The 23090-nt window shown below is 37.7% G+C and overlaps 2 protein-coding genes across 6 annotated transcripts; one reads left to right on the forward strand and one right to left on the reverse strand.

Annotated features, from left to right (window-relative positions):
- The first annotated feature begins 3065 nt into the window (after positions 1-3065).
- On the forward strand, positions 3066-15847 carry LOC128014351 (ATP-dependent Clp protease ATP-binding subunit clpX-like, mitochondrial). 5 transcript variants are annotated; one of them, XM_052597864.1, is made up of 15 exons: positions 3066-3489; positions 3587-3655; positions 4250-4374; positions 4451-4571; positions 7340-7491; positions 7652-7811; positions 8963-9004; positions 9705-9881; positions 10813-10977; positions 11336-11424; positions 13272-13436; positions 13523-13825; positions 14064-14156; positions 14845-14951; positions 15209-15847. In XM_052597864.1, exons 2-15 carry the CDS (start codon positions 3601-3603, stop codon positions 15294-15296), a joined length of 1842 nt encoding a protein of 613 aa, XP_052453824.1. In that variant the 5' UTR covers positions 3066-3489; positions 3587-3600; the 3' UTR covers positions 15297-15847. The 5 variants fall into 5 exon arrangements, with proteins under 5 accessions (XP_052453824.1, XP_052453822.1, XP_052453825.1 ...); XM_052597862.1 differs by having other exon boundaries at positions 3066-3414; positions 3561-3655; XM_052597865.1 differs by having other exon boundaries at positions 3066-3414; positions 3600-3655.
- Positions 15848-16460: 613 nt separating this feature from the next.
- Positions 16461-22169, reverse strand: LOC128014381 (transcription factor PU.1-like). Its single transcript, XM_052597964.1, has 5 exons — positions 21936-22169; positions 21710-21800; positions 20368-20528; positions 18303-18450; positions 16461-17316 (listed from the first exon to the last, which is right to left on the reverse strand). The coding sequence occupies exons 1-5, from the start codon at positions 21972-21974 to the stop codon at positions 17000-17002; spliced, it is 756 nt and encodes a 251-aa protein (XP_052453924.1). The 5' UTR covers positions 21975-22169; the 3' UTR covers positions 16461-16999.
- Between the last annotated feature and the right edge of the window lie 921 nt (positions 22170-23090).

Here is a 23090-nt window from a genome sequence, read left to right on the forward strand (position 1 = left end):
TCATAATAAAAGAAGTCATAATTCATTGAAAATCACCATGTTGAATATGAGTTTACTGAGGTGCACAAGTAAGTCTGGACTATTTCTATGCGCTTGCAAGGGCTCCTGTTTATATAATATATTTTTCTGAAGTTTAGGATGATTCATGCATATAAAGAAATTGTGAATCAATTCAGTTTATAGCACTTTTCACATTATATACTAAAGAAAGAGTGCCTTAGAGAAACGCTCTAGATGTTTAAAGTATAAGAAGAAATCTTGGATGGAACAGATACTCTTTGAGGAATTCTGGGCTGGCACATATTAAACAAATAAGTAAACAAATTTATGCAAAGTATTCAAGCGCACACATAGCCACATGCAATTTAGCTGCACAGTATTGATGGCATGTGTTAATAATCTGGTTGAGTTCTAATCTTTTATTCTTATATATTGTATATAAATAATACTATTATTATTATTATAAAGATTATATAAATCCTTGTGAAATGACAATAGTAAAGATGCTGGCACAACATAACGCAACAGAGAACCAGTGTGCTGATGACAGTATGGGATGGATAAGATCATACAGTATTTGTAGATCTAGTTAGAACTTTAGCTGCTGCTTCTTAAAAGAAGCTGCAGTGCAGTGTATTCATGAATGCTTCCTGCCAGAAGTGTTTTGTAATAAATCAAGTCTCGAAGATATGAATATGTGAACCTAATGTTCTACTTGAAAACAATGTTATATAACTTGAACATTTCTGAGGAGGAAGAATATAGAGCTAATCATATCACTTAAAGAGAGCATGTACAAGGAAACAAGGGCTCAGGATCGAGCCCTGTGGTATACCATAGTATTAAATGGCAGGGGTTTTCAATTAAAATTAATTGAAATTGGTCCTATTTCTGTGTTTCCTTCCAGCAGGGTTCCAATCAGTACCTTTTCTGAATATTTATACATTTCCACAGCAGCAGTACTTTGTTTAAATAATAATGGAAAAGGGATCTAAACCAGGCTATTTGTGTGAACACAACTGACTGAAACTTTTAATAATTGATAGAAATGTTCTCAATATTTAAATATCTTATTTTTATTGTTTATTTGTTTCACAGGCAATATTTGTTTTATAGGTGGTTTAATAACTTATAGATTTAACAGAATTAGAAATGTCTCCTATAGAGAAAGAAGAGGTAACACTAATAAACATCGACTATAGGTGGCTCTTTTTTAATTTGGGAATTTGTAATTGGTTTTACAAGGTTTTTATTTTTTATTTTTTTTTTTTTTTAAGCCAAGCTTTATAACCATAAACAACTAACGTTGGTTGTTGGTTATAACACATCATGTTGTCTGAGGGAGGGGACGTCTTCGGTTCACTTACTTTTGTCGCAGCCGCGAGATATTAATTTGTGGGAACGCAATATTATGTCGTAGCCACGAGATGCTATGTTGAGGAAACAACATCCATAATGTCAATAATTATGAATTATTATTAACTCAGTTGATAAGATATCATTTTAGACCACTAAAATGTAATTAAACCATTCAAATGGAATCCAGAAAATTTTAAAACAAAAATACAGACCTTAAAAATTAATCATAATCTGGATAAAATAAATAACATTTCAAAGGCTAGTAATAGTGATGCTTTCCTTAGCAAATCCCACTTATGTTCATTTCTGTCCAATTAACCTGTTTGATTGTCAGTTTCTGATGCTCATCTGGTGGAGTTCTTCACTATGAAGCAATGTTATTCTTAGAATTTTTAGAAAGTGGTTTATTTTTTGAGTTATGTTATGTGTTTTGGCATTTAACGGAGAGTTACTATAACACACTGGTGCTGAATGGTGTCCATAAGGTGGCGCTGAAAGCGTCTGGGAATGCCAAAGTGCAGACCCCTGCCCTCTCCTGCCTGAGCGTGCTCGGTGAGTCAACATAGACATGAAAATTAAGAAAATAGTACAGTATCAGTTGAGAACCTGGCTCTAAGGGATCCAGTGGAGAGCACTCCACCATATTTAAGGTGGAGTGCAATTATTTTATAACTGTTATTTGTCATAAAATGGACATGACTCAGTCCACGTCCATTTTGACTTCCTCAGAAAGCCATTCTTCAGAGTAGTTCACCAAGGCTGCATTCATTGAATAAAAAAATAAAGTAAACAGCAGTATTGTGAAATATTATTATAATTTAAAATAACATTTTCTTAAACTGTTATTTATTCCTTTGATGTAAAGATTTTCAGCATAATTACTCCTTCATAATGAATGCTTCAGCAATCATATATAATCATATATAATAATATGCTGATTTACTGCTCAAATGTCAAGTCAAGTCACATTTATTTATACAGCGCTTTAAACTAAATACATTGTGTCAAAGCAACTGAACAACATTCATTAGGAAAACAGTGTGTCAATAATGCAAAATGTTTTTTTTTTTCTTGTTTTTTTTTTTTTCTAAATATTTCGAATAATAATACTTTGTTAAACTACCATTCAAAGATTTGGGGTGAGATTAAAAAGGAAGAATAAAATAAAACTTTTATTTAGTAAGGATGCATTAAATTAATCAAAAGTCTCAGTTAAAACATTTATAATGTTACAAAAATAATCCTCTTTAAATTGAATGCTGTTCTTTTAATTGTATTGTTCATAGAAAAAAAGAGCTCTCAGTCCCTCCATTGAAGCTGTGTGTACGGTACACTGTCCATGTCCAGAAAGGTAAGAAAAACATCATCAAAGTAGTCCATGTGACATCATCTTGACAGATACCGCACAACATTATATATGTCTTGAGTCTTAACCAGATACATAGCCTACTCTGAGTTGAATGAACTTACTCCCCGTTGTTTTTTTGGAACTACATACCTCAAGTCAGCAAGGTTTGGGGTTAATCAACCGAAAGTTCAGGGTTTAGTTCACGGTAAGATAACCCTGCTTTCTGGAATACACCCCTGGAGAAATTATGTCTGACAGGAAACAGCCAATGAGGTTGTCTCACGATGGCCCCGCCCCTTCAGCATCACGTGACACAAACAGAGCTCTATCTCTCCAAGCACGTCCCGCTGACCTACTTTATGACAGCAGAGATACCTTTATTGATTTTATTTGATTATTATTATTGATTATTATATTGTGTGTATAGTGATATAGAGCCTCAGGCCACACTCCAGATCAGTGGGTGGCGGTACTGCACCTCGAAGCTGTTTGCCAACCGCCAGTAAACACAGAAGAAGAAGAAGAAGACGCTGATGTTGACAGCAGAGGTTATATCAGCCGATCAACGATAAACGTCTTTAACATCGCTCCCGAGAGCAGCGGACACTGACCCTGGCACGATCCCGTAAACCTCGCTCTGATCGCGCTCGGATCCCGCCGGTTACCGGAAGACAGATCTGCTCGAGAGGAAACTCGGACACACGCCAGTGAGTGACGTCACTCACAGCAGCAGCGCGTGCACTCATTCTCATTTCATCTGGGAGCACTTTACAACTTTATTTGTATTATTATTATTATTATTATTATTAATTTATTTTGTATTTATTTATCAGTATGTAGTAATATACTGCAGTGTGTGAATGTGTTATTATTCATCAGATCTGGTTTTCAGTATGTCCTGCTCGTGCGGAGCTGCAGTGAGTGTGATTATAAAGTCTGTCCATAGAGGTGAGTGAACCTTCAACACCCAAATAAAGAGCTCAGGAACTGTTCTAGTGCACTCAACACTGATTCAAACACTAGATGAAGGCAAGCCGGCAGTTTTTACTTCCCAGCGAATCCCAGAATGTACACTTTTAAGATCTAGGACAGTTTCGGTCCTAAAATCCTCAGGGCAATGTTCTGGGGATCTTATTTCACAGTTAAAATTAGTTTCACTGGATTTTGATGACCTCTGTGGCCAATGTTTCTATCACAGTGTTAGTGTTGTGCTGTAAAAGAAGTGCACGTAAACAGACTTTTAAAAGAGATATAATATACACATAAAGAAATAGTTCACCCAGAAATGACCATTTGCAGAGAATGTCCTCTCCCTCAGGCCATCTGCGCTATAGCCGAGTTAGTTTCTTCATCAGAACAGATTTGTAATGTAGGAGTGAATGGGTGCCGTCAGAATGAGAGTCCAGACAGCTGATAATGTCCATCAATTAATGTCTTGTGAAGCGGAAAGCAGCATGTTTGTGAGAAACAAATCTCTCGTTGAGACCGTTTTGAACTGACATGAGTGAGTTTGGTAATGTAAGGTGTTTTGTTTCCTGGCAGGTGTTTCTCGCTCGCGTCTTCAGCTCTTCAGACACACTAGAGCGGTCCGTCCTCCTGCACTGGTGCTGGTGAGGGCGTTCTCTCACACTGCGCTGTGTTCGGCGTCTAAAGATGAAGGTGGAAAGGTACTCTGGGTCTCTGTGTCTCGCTCACATGAGTGTTTGTGTGATGTGTGAGATCTTCACGGTTGTGCTTCTGCAGAAGGGTGTAGGTGAGGCGGGCGGGAAGCGGGCGTCCGGCGCCGGAGGCTCAGGGAAAGGTGGCAGTCAGCTCAGATGTCCCAAATGTGGAGATGTGTGTACACACGTGGAGACTTTTGTGTGTAAGTATCATTCTTCTCATATTCGTTAGGTTTTAATAATGACACCGATAACTAGATTCCACATTACCAGTCGGTTTCTGTTCAGGTGTTTACAAAATTGTGAGTATTAAATGACATTTGCAAGAGTGTCCACCTTAAAAAATGAAGAAGATGAAAAATGTAAAAGAAAGAGAAAAAAATCCAGTTCAAAGGAGAGAAATGTCTGTTTGTATTAATGTTAATTTTCTATGGTTTTGAAACAAATGTTTGTGCAATTTTTTTTACATTTCCCCTACACACACATTTATTTGAGACCCTGGACCACAAAAAAAGTCATGGGTCAATTTTTGAGATTTATACAGTATAAATTAATAATAATAAATAAGCTTTCCATTGATGTATGGTTTATTAGGATTGGAAAATATTTGGCAGAGATAAAACTTTGAAAATCTGGAGTCTGAGGGTGCAAAAAAACTAAAATCTAAATATTGAGAAAATCATCTCTAAAGTAGTTCAAATGAAGTCCTTAGCAATTTTACTAATCACAAATTAAGTTTTTATATATTTAAGGTAGGAAATGTACAAAATATCTTCATGGAACATGATTTTTACTTAATATCCTAATGATTTTTAGCATAAAAGGAAAATTTATAATTTTCTTATTTTACAATGTATTTTTGGCTATTGCTACAAATATACCCCAGCGACTTGAGACTTATTTTTTATAAGATTTATTTTATAACTTATATATAATATACATATATATAATGATTACAGAATACATTTTTATAAATGATATAATTAGAATTAATAATTTATTATAGAAAAGTTTTATGATATATTTTCTTCATATAAACATTAACATCCACATGATTTTTGTCGATCATGACTGATATTTTAATAAAACGTATTTTATATATATATATATATATATATATATATATATATATATATATATATATATATATATATATATATATATATATATATATATATATATATACACACACACACACACACACACACATACAGGTGCTGGTCATATAATTAAAATATCATCGTAAAGTTGATTTATTTCACTAATTCCCTTCAAAAAGTGAAACTTGTATATTATATTCATTCATTACACACAGACTGATATATTTCAAATGTTTATTTCTTTTAATTTTGATGATTATAACTGACAACTAAGAAAAATCCCAAATTCAGTATCTCAGAAAATTTGAATATAAGTTAAGACCAGTACAAATAAATGATTTTTAGAAATCTTGGCCAACTGAAAAGTATGAACATGAAAAGTATGAGCATGTACAGCACTCAATACTTAGTTGGGCTCCTTCTGCCTGTATCACTGCAGTAATGCAGCGTGGCCTGGAGTGGATCAGTCTGTGGCACTGCTCAGGTGTTATGAGAGCCCAGGTTGCTCTGATAGTGGCCTTCAGATCTTCTGCATTATTGGGTCTGGCATATCACAGCTTCCTCTTCACAATACCCCAGAGATTTTGTATGGGGTTGAGGTCAGGCGAGTTTGGTGGCCAATTAAGAACAGGGACACCATGGTCCTTAAACCAGGTACTGGTAGCTTTGGCACTGTGTGCAGGTGCAAGTCCTGTTGTCCTCTAAAACTTCCTGGTATACGGCTGCGTTGACCTTTGACCTCAGAAAACACGGTGAACTAACACCAGCAGATGACATGTCACCCCAAACCATCACTGACTGTGGAAACTTTACACTGGACCTCAAGCAACGTGGATTGTGTTCCTCTCCTCTCTTCCTCCAGACTCTGGGACCCTGATCTCCAAAAGAAATGCTAAATTTACTTTCATAAGAGAACATAACTGTGGACCACTCAGCAGCTGTCTTTTTGTCTTTAGACGCTTCTGACGCTGTCTGTTGTTCAAGAGTGTCTTGACACAAGGAATGTGAAGCTGAAACCCATGTCTTTCATACGTCTGTGTGTAGTGGTTCTTGAAGCACTCCAGCTGCAGTCCACTCTTTGTGAATCTCCCCCACATTTTTGAATGGGTTTTGTTTCACAATCCTCTCCAGGGTGCGGTTATCCCTATTGCTTCTACACTTTTTTTTCTACCACATCTTTTCCTTCCCTTCGCCTCTCTATTAATGTGCTTGGACACAGAGCTCTGTGAACAGCCATCCTCTTTTTGTGTCTTGCCCTACTTGTGCAAGGTGTCAATGGTCATCTTTTGGACAACTGTCAAGTCAGGAGTCTTCCCCATGATTGTGGAGCCTACAGAACTAGACTGAGAGACCATTTAAAGGCTTTTGCAAGTGTTTTGAGTTAATTAGCTGATTAGCGTGTGGCAAAGATTTACTTTTTTTTAAATCATTATGATTTCTAAGTAGTTAAACCACTTTTTCATTATTTATCCCACAAACATATAAAATATACAGTATACACACACACACACACACACACACACACACACATATAAAGGCAAACATAATGAAATGAATTCGGTGACACGTTAAGGTTAGATTAGATGTATTCAAGTCATTAAATGCAATTTATAAATAAAATGTAGCTTTTAATAAATTGTAGGTAGGGCAAAGAATGAATGTCATGTCATTGACCTGGGCGTTTGGTTACTTTAACACAACAATGTTTTTCGTCTTTAAAGATTAAATTCTGGCTCCTGAAGCAGAAGCATACAGACGATTGTAGGATCTGTACTAACTGCTCAAACTGTGTTATGTAGAGATTCCCAGTGCTTCTGCTGATGTTACGGTCATGTGTATTGTAATAACGGTCTTGTATTTGCTCCACACAGCCTCCACACGGTTTGTGAAGTGTGAGAAGTGCCATCATTTCTTCGTGGTTCTGTCTGAGACGGACTCTAAGAAGGGTTTGAACAAGGAAACGGAGAGCTCGGAGCATAGTAAATCTGCTTTAGCTCAGAAACCCCCTCCACCTCCTAAAAAGGTACCCTTTAGCACACCATGCAGACATTATTACATTAACTTAGGTTGATATTTGTGTATAGATCAAGGTTTTGAAAGTAAACTAGTGGAAGCTAATCCTGTGACGGCAGAAATGCACTAATCATCTCTGACATGGGCTTCGGTTGTCTCAAACTCTTCAGATTTATGCCTACCTCGACAAATATGTTGTGGGCCAGTCATACGCCAAGAAAGTGTTGGCCGTGGCCGTCTATAATCATTACAAACGGATCTACAACAACCTCCCGGCTGCAGGACGACAGCAAGCGGAAACAGACAAACAGAGCTCCCTCTCTCCCAGAGGTTTGTTAAATATCATAATCGGACATTTATCAATAAAACTAACATCAAAATGCTGTAAAAATTAACATGTTATTCATGGTTTGTCTATCTAATGTTAACAAATTAAACCTAAAAGTCTATCAACAGCATTCAGTATATCTCCACATTTATTTGCTCTGACATGACTTAAAATCACACACACACACACACACACACACACACACACACACACACACACACACACACACACACACATATATATATATTTTTTTTCTACCTTGTTATTCAGTGAATGAGCACAGTGAATAATAAAATGCAATCATTTTCATTTTAATGCACCAATATAACAATACAATTTAAACAATTATTTTTTACATGTAGAGATTTGCGATAAAATTGCTAAATTTGCCTTGATGCCTAAAATCCTCAAGTTGTCCAAAACCCGTATGAGTTTCTTTCTTCTGCTGAACAAAAAAAGATATTTGGAAGAACGTTGCCGGTAGCCATTGACTTCCAGAGTATTTTTATTTTCTCCATACTATAGAAGTCAATGGCTACACAATTTTAATTTTTGGATCGCCAGCTAAAATCATAATAAACAGATCTGCGCTGAATTTCCAGCTTAAACAATAAGAATTTTAAAAAGACTATATTTGGCCATTATCTTTCCAAAACACAGTATCTTTAGCTTTGTTTTCTGATCCTTCCTTGTTCTGTGACCTGACACATTAATAACATTTATGACACATGATGATTTCTATGAATAGTTTCAAACTGGCTGCCTAAATGTGCTGAAGTCAGTTGAATATAATCGATTTATAATTTAAGTGACAAACTAGACTGAGACTATTTCAGTGTTTGCATGAAACATTTGGAATCTGCTTGACTACATGTTGAGTAGAAATGATTGTTCTCCTGAAAAACCACAACATTCTTTCAAAAGGTCCTTACTGATGCTTCTTCTGATGCCAATAACACTCGTAATCCTCCTGAGCCTGAATGCTAGTTGATGGCAGATAAAGGCTGTAATGTGCTGTTCTTTGGCTCATTTGTGGTCAGGATAGTATTCCAGGCACCTAAAGGAAGAGTCTGACCTTTCTCCTGCTGTTACTGTTACACAACTCGTGCTGTGCTCGTCATGCTAAGTTCACTCGCTCTCCTCTTCTCTGTAGAGTTAGACATCAGAAGACGTGAGGATGAATACAAGTTTACAAGTAGGTGATTCTTTTGTGTACTCCACTTTCACATGCAGTAAGATCACCCAACATATTTGAACTTTCCTGTGGCCATATTTTGTTTTCTGACACATGACTCCTTGTTTACGTGTCCACAGATCAGCCGTCTGTGCTTGTGTGCGGGGCACTTCTGTATCAGTCGCTGATAAAGTGTCACAATGACCTAGTTACAGCTCTAATGGTCTCTGGCCCTTCAGATTTCACTCTGGGGCTTCTGTCCGTTTGCTGCTTATTTATAGTGTGTACGTGGGACGGCAGGATCACTCTGGACAGGGCTTGGAAACTAGGCCCTTCTGATGACATAATTATGGCTTGTGTAATAGTGACCTCTAGCCTAACTTAAGATCCCGAGATGTGAAATGAAGCTATGAGCAAGCTCATGTTTAAAAGTAGAAATAGTTTTGAATTTAGGAACTTTGTTAAAGTAGTAGTTCACCCAGAATTAATAATTGCCTTTAATACATCCCTAAAATACAATTAAATATTTTGTAGAATGTCCAGAATTATAATTTTTTTTAAGCAATGAAAGATAACAATCTCTTCCTCTAAAAGCAAACGGCACGTTTCACACTTGACTGAAAATCTGTTTGTTATTAAATTCTTGGGGCTTGTTGATGTTTAAACGAATAACAGATGATCTGCTGGATGGAGATGTGAAGTAGTTTGGTTGTTTCCTCAGAGCTGCTTCAGATCGCTGGCATCGGTCCCCATGGCAACGCTCTGGGTGCGTCTGTCCAGCAGCAGACCAATCAGCAAGCTCCTCGAGACAAAAGGGGCAGGGACCTGCTTGACTCCGCCCACACTGATATTAAGCTGGAAAAGAGCAACATTGTGTTGCTGGGACCTACTGGATCAGGTGAGTACAGGATATCCACACAACTGGAGGACAGTTTGAATAATATTTGGTGTATTCTTGCTGACATCCCAGGGTCTGCCATTTACAGTTATAATTAACGGTTACCTAAACTTGAATGGATTCATATTTTTTTGAAATAATGACTCGTAATTATTATTATAATTTTTTTATCACAATAATGATAATTTGAGGGAGAATGTGCTTAATCGCCGTGCAAATAATGCAAAAAATCATGATGACCCTAATTTAGGCCTCATTTTCTTAATTCAAGACATTTTACAGGGCTCTAGACTCATATCGCCCTCTGAAGGGCACCTCGGAGTGAAAACAATCATCACCACCATATTGAAGGGTAATCCCAAACCAAAGCGCTGAAAACTGGCCACTTCAATGGGTCCTTTGAAACGAAGGATTTCGAGGGGAACAGCCGATGGACACTTTGGGCCCCCATGAGCCTTTGCGCTAATTCTTTCTATGATAACGGCGCCTCTGTGTGGGCACGGGATGATGATATTTTACTTTAGTGTGAAAACAAATCCTCTGTCTGCCGTCATTTCCTTATTATCTGCATTATTTTTTTCACTCGCTGCTCGCACCTTGAAGCTCTCTTCACGTGATCCGTGAAATCTGACTCCTGCTACAATGCCCTGCACATTCTTAAAATATTGTCGCAAAAGCGACCATTTTGATTGAAGTCTAGAGCCCTGTTATATCTTATAGTTTTCATTTTGATGTTTGGTCGAAATATTACCCAGACATTTTTTTTGTGCAATAAATTATTTTTGGAAATTTTAGCACTTTTATTTATTTTTGTTTGTTTTATATTTATTCACTTTTTTTAAAGACTGAACAGGTGATCATACTCTACTCATTTTAATGTGTATTGAAACATGGTATTTTGAAATCTTTTGCATGCTATTGACATCCATAGGTAAAACCCTGCTAGCCCAGACTCTGGCTAAATGCTTGGATGTTCCCTTCGCCATCTGTGATTGTACCACCCTGACCCAGGCAGGATATGTAGGCGAGGACATCGAGTCTGTTATTGCCAAACTTCTGCAGGACGCCAACTATTCAGTCGAGAAAGCCCAGCAAGGTCAGGCTCTCAGACTTCAACATTTCCAGCATTTCATCTTAGAAAAAAACACACATTCTACTGCAGATGAACTAATTCTGTAACTTTGTACAAATATGTTCTGCATTCCTATGAAGCAAGCACACTAAAGCAATGCCGCCCCACCTATGTGTAATATTTTCATTTAATAAGCAGTGTCATAATCTTTCATTACAAGGAACAGAAGCTGACTGAAATGGAAACGCCTCCATGTGTGACCTTTGAACATTTCACTGAAACATTTTGATTCCTCTTTCAAAGTTTAACTTACTATTTTTAAAATCAAATCCTTTCCATGTGGACGTCTGTGATTTGTCATTCGTTTGTCACTCTCTTGCAGGCATAGTGTTTCTGGATGAGGTGGATAAGATTGGCAGTGTGCCTGGAATTCATCAGCTGAGAGATGTCGGGGGCGAAGGAGTTCAGCAGGTCTGTGATTATATTTGAGCCACATTCATCTCTCCCAAAGCTCTTTGATTCTGTCACTGCCAGTACACTAAGATACTGGCCTACTACACTACTTCACACTGCTGTTAATCTCTGAATCAGAGCTACTGCCTGAACGCACAGCCAGAATTGTTAAATAGATATTAATATAATTAATTTACAAGTAATGATATGTAAGTAATGCATGTAAGACCAGACGTACCGTACCATTTTGAATCAGGAAAAAAGGACAGGAAGGGTCTAACCTTGATGCTCAAGCGTACTAAACTGCATGACCAGATCTCTGTGACAATCAGCTGATAATCAAACACTGGGTTCGTAGCTAAGGTTGGGAACCGAAAACCAGTTCTTATTCAAAACCGATTCTGTTTTCTGAAAAGAACCGGAACCGTGAGCAATTTCTAAGTTTCGGTTCTGAAAACGGTTCTGGTGCGACACGTGACCAAGCACTGTGTGCAGCCTCGTGCCGGTGTTGTGATGATTCAGTGTTTGCCGTAAAGGATGTCACTAACCAGATAACAGAAACGCCGCCCTGCCTCTTTAATTACTTAACAAAATGATTACAATTATGTGCACTCCACAGAGGCACCGTGTGGCATCGCATCTTCAACTGCTGAACACATCGTTTTCCTCGACTGTAAACACTCGCGTCTTTGGTAACTGTGCATTTCCTGTTGTCTGACTGTACATGTAACGGCAGCACCTACCGCCACTAAATTACATTATATTTCCATTATATTATAATATACATACGGACTTCAACTTGGACCACTAAATAAATAGACTACTATTGTTATGGAAGTATGAGGGTTAGATTATTTAAAGTACAGGTCATTTCAAGATTGATAGACAAAGTGATAGAAAATATTTATTTTCATGCATTATAAATGTTTAAAAATGTGGAAACCACTCATTTCATCGCACCTTTTCCTGACTGCATTATTAATTGTAAAATAGGAGCTTTATGGAGTGTGTATTCATGGTTAAAAGTATAACAGTTTATATTTCATTAATTTAGGGATATTAACAAGTGTCTTAGTCCCTTAAGGGACTATTTGGCCAACCAGCTTTTTGCTGCTTGAAAAGCAAAATGTTATTGACAGTGTAAATAACATCAACTTTTTGAAGCTCATGCTGATTGATGGACTAGCATTACTCAAAATTACATTACCTTCCAGCAACACTAAATTCAATGAAGGCATAAAAGTAAAAAAACATAATAATAGTTCATTTAAATGTAACCGGAATTGAAACCGGAACATTTCTAACAATACCCAAATCTACTTATGAAGATCCACAATTTTGACATTGCCAACTTTTAAATTAAGTAAACCGTAAGTAATAAACAATAATGAGCATTGAGTATTGTGCATTTTTCTATAATTATTTTTCTAATAATGGTTTAATGATTTGAATGGAACCAAAACCGAAATCGTTAGGCGGAACCAGATCCGGAAATTTTGAACGATTCCCATTCCTATTCATTGCTGACCTAGCTTGTGTTGTTACTGTCATGCCCGGCTGATTGCGGTGAATTGTTATAGACAAACCTAAAAGGCAGGAAAACTGTTTTTTTAATGTTGGGAGCTGAATTGTTTATATCAATAAACACAAGAGGACAGAGAAGCGAACCTTGAGGTACACCAGTGGCTAGCTGTTGTGTCTTAGTCATCCTTGCTTCTGAGAAAATATTTAACAATCAATCTGTGAAGGAGCACACAAACCCACAACGAGTAGCAGAACAGAAAGCTCCAGCAGAATTATTATTATTTATTTTTGCATTGTGTAATTTAATTTGTCAATGTTGATGTTCATGTGTGTCTGTTCAGGGTTTGCTGAAATTGCTTGAGGGAACAATCATTAATGTTCCAGAGAAGAACAGCAGGAAGTTGAGAGGAGAGACAGTACAAGTCGATACAACCAACATTTTGTTTGTGGCTTCGGGTGCCTTCAACGGGCTGGACAGGATCATCAGCCGTAGGAAAAACGAAAAGGTTATTTTTCTAAAGTATAACTTATTACCGCTTCTCCAACATTGGCCTGATTAGAGTGTGTTATGCTTTCTTGACGTCCCCTACAGTATCTTGGTTTTGGGACACCCTCTAACCTGGGAAAAGGGCGTCGAGCTGCAGCAGCTGCAGATCTGGCCAATAGCTCAGGGAATGAAGTCGATGCAATGGCAGAGATTGAGGAAAAGGACCGGCTCCTGCGGAACGTTGAAGCACGGGACCTCATCGAGTTCGGCATGATCCCAGAGTTTGTAGGCCGTCTGCCTGTGGTGGTGCCACTGCACAGTCTGGACGAGGAGATGTTGGTGCAGATCCTTACAGAGCCTCGTAATGCAGTGGTCCCTCAGTATCAGGCCCTCTTCAGTATGGATAAAGTATGTATATCATGCTGCATGAACACCAGGGGTGTCCAATCCTGCTCATGGATGGCCAATTTCTTACAGTGTTCTGCTCCAACACACTTGCTTGACCGTGTTTCTGAAGACCTTCAGGTGGGCCTTCAGGAGCAGGATTTGACACCCCCAAAGTACACCAACTGACATCATTGTAATCCATATTTTTACACCTTTAAGTCTAGTTGTTCATCTTCTGGTTTTGTGTTTTTTGTTCCAGTGTGAGCTGAATGTAACTCCAGATGCATTAAGGGCGATCGCCCGTTTTGCTCTGGAACGGAAGACAGGAGCCAGGGGTCTCCGCTCCATCATGGTAAATAACAGGAAATCAAAACCCCATTTTTTTTTTTTTTGATGACCAGGTTGCATTTTCTTTTTAAAGTGACCCTTATCCAATATCTGCATTTACACTGTACACTGAGGGTTGCCAGGTCTGCAAAACAAAACCAACTCAATTGATAATCAAAACTACCCTAATAACTTTTTTTCGGCAGGTTTCCAATTTAGCGGGAATCCCTGTCTGACAAAATATCAAGGGGGAGAGATCACTATATCCTGTGCACTAAAAAGCAATCCGTTGCAACAGTGTAAAATAAGCCGGGAAACTGCAACTGGCAACACTGTTAGTACTGGCCTGGAAAAGCGTCAACGTCATACGTGACGGGAATATCTTATGTCTCTAATGGCAGATTTATATATCAGATTTATTCCACATATTACACAGTTATTACACATTCCTGGGTCATATCTGATCTGTGCAATCAGAAACAATCAGAATTGGTCACTTAAACCATGTAATGTAAGTGCGGCCTAAGTCAACATTGTCCGATGCTGCTCGTTGAGGGCCAACATCAAATAGAGATTAACTCTTCTCTCTGGAAGTTTCTATTCTTCCTGAAGACCTTGAGTAGCTGCTTCAAGTGTGGTCAAATGGGGTTGGACGCAAACAGTCCAGGACCGTGACTGTAAATCTCTGATGTGTGTCCTCTCTGGTCTTTCAGGAGAAGCTCTTGCTGGATCCCATGTTTGAGGTGCCTCAGTCTGACATCATTGCAGTGGAACTGACTAAAGAGGTGGTCCAGGGCAAGTGTGGACCACGCTACGTTAGGTACGGCCTGGTTTTTACAGTTCTTCAAAGCTGAAGCGGCTAATGTACTGTAGATGTTAGCAATCTTCCCATCTGTTTTGGAGATGGTTCTTCAGTGAATCAGTCCAATCCTCTGTTGAAATCTTCAGCCACTTCAGTAGATTCTCATGCATGCATGCTTCTGAGTAACCTATAAGAAGTGCTTCTGTCATTGGACTCAGAGGTTTTGTTTTAGGAGCCAGTAAATAAGCTTTGATTTGTGTATGTTTGTGCTCCAGAGCTCGTCCCAAAGAACCCGAGGAAGAGTTGGACTCGGCCTCTGAGGAAGACAGCTGGCCCAGACACGCCGACGCCGCCAACAGCTGAACGTGAAGCTGCTGAGTGCACATCGTGTCATTATTCCCAAAGCCATCCTTCCAGCTGGACCTAAACCAAGACGGCACGGCACAATCAACAACAGTTGGAATATGTATTACATTAAATATGGTGCATTTAATAACCTCATGCAGATATTAAAGTGTCATTTGCACTAATCGATCTTATTTTCAAACTCTTGGTGATTGATGGTATTTGTATCTGTCGAAAGATAATTATTCTATACTTATAAAGACGCTGGTGGGTGACTTGTTGCTTGTTGTCGGTGTGCGAACATAATAAGGGAAGCGAACGGATTATGTTGAATTTTTAATATTCCTGCTGCATAATACACCTGACTTGTCCTTTTTCAGCAGGACACCGCACATGTGATATCTTCTTATGCCTCTGTTTTAACCATGATGATCATTTCTACAGCACAAGCCTCTGTTACATACGTCCAGTTTTTAAGTTGAACTGTTTTCAGACAGTTACTGTTTTACTGTTAACTTAAGAACTGAACAAACACAATGTGATAATAAATTTGACAAAAGTTGCACACACTTTCTGTGCAGTCTATGTGTTCTTTATAATGATTTAGGAGCTGTGCCCTGTAAATTGCATACTTCAGTTTCTGTTTAACTCAGCATACACCGAACAAAAGACCGTACTATCATTTCTCTGGTTTCTGTTTTGCTCTTTTTCTTTTTTTTATCAGCCCACCATTTATTTCCCTGTTAAAAACAGAATCCAAAATGTTTTGAATGTTGAAAATGACTGGAAAAGCCCTAAAGAGCAATGAAATCACACTTGGTTCAGAGAATCATTTGTTTTTGTTCGCGAGGCGTGTTGTTTGTGGTCCTCTAGGTGGCAGCACAGAGCAACATCATTATATGAGAAAAGTACATTGTTGGATCGTCAATTAATATCATAGTCTGCCAAATATATATATATATATATATATATATATATATATATATAATTCGTAGAAAAAATCCGACGTTTGTATGATTGCATGAACAAAAAGAGTTGCATTGTTGTTAGTTATTAACCATTTTGCATGCTTGTCCCTTACTGTGCTTGTCTAATTAATTTTCACCTCTTTATCTCAATCTCTTAAGGATCTTTGTTGCCAATTACAAACCCAACAAAAAGTAAATAAGCTATATTCACGGCGGACTTCCAGGTTCATTTATTCAGCGGCGTGACACCTCCACATAACAAAAAGACAGATTTTTCACATTAATAAGCATAAAATAAGTTAAAGCTTTACTTATTTGTGTGGATGAAGCGTATGGGAGTGAAAACACGTTGAAATGTCCTTAATAGTAACATGCCATTACCATATGTGTAACATTATAAGAATCATATTATCATGCATGCAATTTTCATATATTAACTGAGAGATTACATGAAATATACTTTTAACAATTAATTTGTCACAACACTGGACAATTGAAATGTTACAATAGTGAAATAAAAGCACTTTAAAGGTAAAAAAAAATAATAATAAAATCGTTACCAGTTACAGCGTGTAGTCTTTTGCAAATACAGAAACTTTAATCTTAAAAATCTATTTTGTCCATTTGTCAATTACTCTGATATTATATCCCTGTCTTCACTATACATATTACATATCCCTGAGATTATATGTTATGCTGCAGGAGAGAATGTGTGAATGTTGTAGGTGCGAGACCCTTGATCTAAAGGAAATGTCAGTGATGATACTGTCTCCTCTCCGTAGTCGTCTTCCTCAGCACCTCGCCGCTGAACTGGTACGTCAGCTTCTTCTTCACCTTTTTGACCTCTCCGGTCTTGCCGTAGTTGCGCAGGGCCCTGGCCATCTTCTGGTAGGTCATCCTCTTGCGGTTGCCCTTCTGCTGGCCCCAGCGGCCGGCGAGTGTCTCCTTGTGTTTGGAGGAGAACTGAAAGACGCCTCTCTCTCGGTCCACCCACCAGATGCAGTCCCGCATGTCTCCGTCCTGCAGGAGGTCCAGGAGGAACTGATAGAGGCGCACCTTCCGCTTGCTTCCTGCAGAAGTTGATGTTCAGTTTAAAGTTTGGATTGCACACAGTCCCATCAGCTCACTGCTTTTGATACAGATGATGTCTTTCTTCAAATACTAATGTCAAAGGAATATTGTGTCTTAACCCTCGATCTGTCCTTGGGGTCAGTATAACCCCAATCAACTTTGACGTAGTTAAAAACAATGTTTCCCTTCATCTCAGTGGAACAAGATTTGGTGTCTTTTCTACATTTTCTATTTATATTCACATAGAAAGGCTGGGCTTGATTCAGTTGTTCTGAAGGTATGTATTTTATTTTATTTTTTATTAATCTAGTATTTGGGGTCAATTTTTTTTATACAGGTTTACTGAACAAATCGCTCTTTCTTTAAATAAATCAAATTATAATTAAAATAAGCTTATGCTCTAACTATAGGGAGCCCTTTTACATTAGCCTACTATGAGGTTGCAATTAAAAACAGAGCCTAAACTAAAATTTGATTACTATAAATTTTTAAACATTGTAATCAAGACTAAAAAAACTTTTATGCAAAAATGTAAACTGCACAAAAAAAAGTTTTTAAATTACCCTCTTAAAAAGGTCTATTTGTTGTTTAAATATACTCATTCACACAGCCGTCATAACTTGTTTCATAATATATTTAAGCATATATTAAATAATTAAGACCTCACTAACAGGTCAAGTCAAATATAATGAGTATAGTCTAATATTTCGCAAAATGCTCTTTTCTAGACGTAATATCTCTTGCGAACTAACGAGCCGTAGACTGAGGACTTGTGTCTGTGGTAAATGAATGCGACGTGACGTTTAATGAGGTCTGTCTGTGGTTGAAACACTGATTGAACGGTAACATGAGATGATAATTCATGTCTATTTCGCATTAAAACTAGTAGTAAAACAAATCAGGCTACAGAAACCTAAGTACGTTTAGTTCACGACAACACCAAGAACAGCGTCTTGGACTCAAGACCTTTACGTTTGCAGCTCACCTGAGCTGGAGATGCCCGGATGTCTGTCGTTGTCCTCCTCCCCCTCGGACACCTCGAAGGGTGGACTGCGCCCCCCTGGGTCCTCATCATCAGTACTGCAGTGGGGGACTGGGGACCGCTGGTACAGTGGGTGGGGGACGTAAGTATACTGTAGAAACAAACCAGTAATCATCAGTCTTGCCTTAACGCTTTTGTGGGTCCTTTTGCTAAAACATGCAGTCATACAATCAAAGCAATCAATGCTAACACCCGACTCGGTCCAAGTTCTCACAATACAACACATCTATGGCAGTCAGCTGTATCCAATCCACCTGACATGCATGTGTTTGGACTGCAGGGAAACCAAAGGAAACCCCCCGACAAGGGGAGAGAACGTGACCCAGGGACCTTCATGCTGTGAGGTAACAGTGCCACCCAAACTGCATCCATAACCCAAACCTCACATGAATTCGTCATCTGTTTCCCAAAACAAAAACATGCAATTTTTAAATTACTTCATATATATATATATATATATATATATATATATATATATATATATGAAACTGCATGCTAATCATAACCCTCGTTGGGGCATGAGTAGGTCGTACAAAAACAACGAATGAGATTGTATGAATTCATGATTCCAGAGAATTTGGTGTTCATTCATTTGCAAGAGTCTGTGTTGTCTAAATGGTAATTGCAATGGATATTAGATATAATGCAAAATATACAGCAAAATACCAAACAAATGCCAATGATCAGGTGATGTTTTGTGATTAGAGTATCAATCGGACATTCCCCCCACACTTATTTTCAAGCACAAAAATGCTGGTTTTGCATGATCGTGTATAAATATCAAATACGTGGAAACCACAGAATGACTTTACATTGAAAGAGGAAGTGCAAGAACTCAAGAGTCAACAGAAAGGGACACACAATGGTGTGGTCCCGGATTCACAGATCAAGTGCTCATCACGTTTTGCTTCCAAATCAGCCCCGAGAACCACAAAAGTTTCATTTCTATCAGCAGAATCACAAACACATTTAGAGCTGGCCTGTTAATCACTGAATTATATTTAGAGCGGTGTATCTAGAATGAAAGTTTATGTTAAATTACACTTGGTTTCTCCTGGTGCTGCATGAGCAAGTTATGATTTAGATTATATAAAAAGATCTAAGCGAACCCGTTATTATCAGTGATACTGTCTACACTGGATTGTCAACTGAAGCCCAGGTTTATTTCTGTAACTTCCGGCAACAGTACGGATGGATTTACAACTTGGTTGACATTATTAGCATAGACAGCATTTAGCTATTGAGACACGGCTACAACTAGACACAAGTAGATGTTAGAGCTTAGCATTCGTTTAAGGATTAAACTGTGATTTACACGACCAATCAAATCATTCGAATATATGTGGGCGGGGTCTGTCTATCTATAGTGGTTTAAGAAAAACACAAGCTAAATTGTATGGAGAAGCCGAATTTTACTTTGTGTTTATTTTGTGTGCTTGTTCGTTTTGTAACATTTATCCCTGTGATCAAAGCTGAATTGTCAGCGTCATTACTCCAGTCGTCAGTGATTCGCTGATTAAGAAACATTTCTTATAAATAACGCAGGTTTGGTGAGCAAAAGCGTCTTCTTGACTAGATTTCGTGGCAGTGAATGTGCTGATCGATGAGCTCCATTGTATGTTCAACTATCAGATGCTAAAACCCTAGCGTACTCAAACCTCCTGGTTTGGGTTCATTGGCTAGACTGTGATTGTCTCCGGCTCGCAGGTCTTGTGTGAATGTGTGCAGTAGTCCGGAAAAGAAAGCGTTGAGCAATCGCTCTGTCTCCTCCGCGCACATCCTGCACATCTCTCTTTCTCTTTCTTTCAGACCTTTCCTCTGATTACAGTACACTGTCAGACACTCAACCATTATTAATAGCAGTGCAGATTAAAAACTAAAGTAAACTGAGCACACCTTTGATATCTTTCTTATTTTACAGAGTAGAATAAGAATTAATTCTGTACTTCTGTTGAAAGGCGACAGTTAATCAGTTCATAGATAGAGAGATAGAGAGATAGATACTAACCTGTGGAGGAACGACAGGAACAAGTGAATCTACGGATGGGTGGAAGGCCTCCGTGTCCCCGAAGCGGTATGTGCTGGGGTGCAGCTCAGTGAAATGGTTTCCTTGAGGAGGCTCAAATTCACTGTGATGGCCATGAACACTTGTGTATTCCCAGCCACTTTCTACACGACAAAAACGGAGAATAAATTCAAGTTACATTTAAAATAAGTTGTTGGGGGAATGCATTTTATTTTATTTTATTTTATTTTATTTTATTTTATTTTATTTTATTTTATTTTAGTTTAGTTTAGTTTAGTTTAGTTTAGTTTAGTTTATTTTAGTTTAGTTTCAGCAGTGTTGGGGAAAGTTACTTTTAAAAGTAATGCATTAAAATATTGCCTTACTTTTGCGTTACTTTCTAAATGTGGGCTGAGCTTGCTCATTTGCTTTTAATATTGGAAAAAAAAAAAAAAAAAAAAAAAAAAATATATATATATATATATATATATATATATATATATATATATATATAAAGTCCTTTCAGACCGAAAGCCTCAGGCTGAAGGAAATATAAATTCACGTCTGTACAGTAGAACGCAGAAGAAGAAAGTTCAACACTCTTCTGCTATAAAAAAGAAGAAGAAATTAAAGTTTATCTTCTGTAATTTGTGCTTATTAGTAAGGTTGAACTGGATCATCGAAGATCAGCAACAAATTAGTTAAAAATGAGGTTAAATACATAAAGCATATTTGTATTGTAACATATTTAATTATTGCAGCTTTGAGTCATATTCTGAGTTGCTTTTAACTGTTTTTATTAATTTTGAGGAAAGCTAAATCAGATTATTTTTATTATTATTATGATGATGAAATAATGCATGTTCGTATTTATTCTAGAGCTAAAGTAAAAGCGTACTCCTGATTTCTCTTAACATGGGGACAAGACTTTCAATCAATAAATGGGTAAAAAAAGGTAACTGGCGTTACGTATTTGAAAGATTAACTCAGATATTATCTTGTATATTAAAAAGTAATGCATTAATGTTACTCACGGTACTTGTAATGTGTTACCCACAACACTGAGTTTCAGTATCCAACAAACCAGTTCAGAATATTTAGAACCGCAAACAGAGAATCATCACAAAATTAATTTACAACAAAATATATTTATTAATGTAGCATCATCAGTATCTTACAGTAGTACAATCAAGTGAAGTGGATCAGAAAAAGTTCACCAAAGTTGTCATGTGACAACGCATTTTGGCTTTAGGTTTTGATACACTTCAGATGTTGACTAGTATATAAATACACTCACTTAAACACACACACACACACACACACACACACACAACTTCAAACTCACCAAGATGAGTCTGAGGGTCAGTGCTGAGATACGGGTAGAAGTCATATATCGGCCGAGCATCTGCATCATACGGAATTAATTCTTCTGACAGCTGAAAAATACATCATCAAATTCATTCATTTTTCTGATTTTGTTTTCTCTCCCCATTTTTGCTTTTTACCTATTTATATAAAGGTTGACTACATTGTATTTCTACAAAACTGAGTGCAATCTCTGGTGTACTCACAGGTGAAATAACACAGCCTTCCATTCTGTAATGCAACATGAAGCCCTTCACTCATGTATCTTCTTCTGTGGCGTCTATCTCACAGTTTCCCACCTGTTTACAGAATATTGCATAACGTGGAAATTACTTCACACGAGCGCTGTACAGTGGTATTGCAAATGCGTCCAATCTCGTTTTCAAACTCTTCTGCCTTCAGCTTCACCGTCCTGGTGTGAGAAAGACTAAATTTCCTGTATTGGCCAGAAGTGATTAAGATGACCTCACGGAAGGATCTGGACTCTGATTGGTCAAACGTGGCGCCGACTCATGAATTTTCATTTATGACACTGTCAAGGGATTTCAGCCAATCATGATGAGTTGATGGGTTGGCTTTATGTGTGTCTCTTAGATGATCATATGTTTTAATGAGTAAAAGTACAGTTGACAAATCATACATTTGACAAAATTTATAAAGATTATTAATTAAATTGTGTGCACACTCCAGGCCTGCCTAGATAAAGTATTTTCTGTCTATTTTCACTGTGTCAGGGTGTTGTCAGATCTTCATCATGGATTCTATAAACCAGTTTGTGCAGCGTTGTTCTATTGTGTAAAACAGTAAATGTGTATTTGTTACAGTATGAGCAAAGCTAAAGTAAAACACTCGAGTAAACAAGCCGTGCTCGAGTCAGTCAATCAGGGGAAAAGTTTTACATGTGCTATTGTCTGAGAATCATAAACTTCAGCGTTCGCCCAAAGTGAAGTTCTGAGAGAGCTTTGTTCCTGTTTTAATCAAAGCTTCACACTGTTATCACAGGGTTTGAGGAAGCAGCAACTATTGCAGCACAGACAAATGCATTATTCTGTGTTTGGCCTGGATTCTCAGATGAAAAACTCGACTGACTTTAGGTGTCTATCTATCTATCTATCTATCTATCTATCTATCTATCTATCTATCTATCTATCTATCTATCTATCTATCTATCTATCTATCTATCTATCTATCTATCTATCTATCTGTCTATCTATCTGTCTGTCTGTCTGTCTGTCTGTCTGTCTGTCTGTCTGTCTGTCTGTCTGTCTGTCTATCTATCTATCTATCTATCTGTCCGTCTATCTATCCGTCTATCTATCCATCCGTCTGTCTGTCTATCTATCTATCTATCTATCTATCTA

The sequence above is a fragment of the Carassius gibelio genome, chromosome B25, assembly GCF_023724105.1.
Source record: "Carassius gibelio isolate Cgi1373 ecotype wild population from Czech Republic chromosome B25, carGib1.2-hapl.c, whole genome shotgun sequence".
In the NCBI taxonomy this organism is placed as follows: Eukaryota; Metazoa; Chordata; class Actinopteri; order Cypriniformes; family Cyprinidae; genus Carassius; species Carassius gibelio.

Bases quoted from the DNA above. Each gene is read 5' to 3' on its own strand.
- LOC128014351 (XM_052597862.1), top strand. From the start codon at position 3,568: ATGTGTTATTATTCATCAGATCTGGTTTTCAGTATGTCCTGCTCGTGC. The intron at 13,437-13,522 runs GTTATTTTTCTA...CGTCCCCTACAG, and splicing joins GCCGTAGGAAAAACGAAAAG to TATCTTGGTTTTGGGACACC. The intron at 14,157-14,844 runs GTAAATAACAGG...CTGGTCTTTCAG, and splicing joins GGGGTCTCCGCTCCATCATG to GAGAAGCTCTTGCTGGATCC.
- LOC128014381 (XM_052597964.1), bottom strand. From the start codon at position 21,974: ATGTTGCATTACAGAATGGAAGGCTGTGTTATTTCACCT. The intron at 18,451-20,367 runs GTTAGTATCTAT...TTGTTTCTACAG, and splicing joins TTCCTGTCGTTCCTCCACAG to TATACTTACGTCCCCCACCC. The intron at 17,317-18,302 runs GTGAGCTGCAAA...CAACTTCTGCAG, and splicing joins TCCGGGCATCTCCAGCTCAG to GAAGCAAGCGGAAGGTGCGC.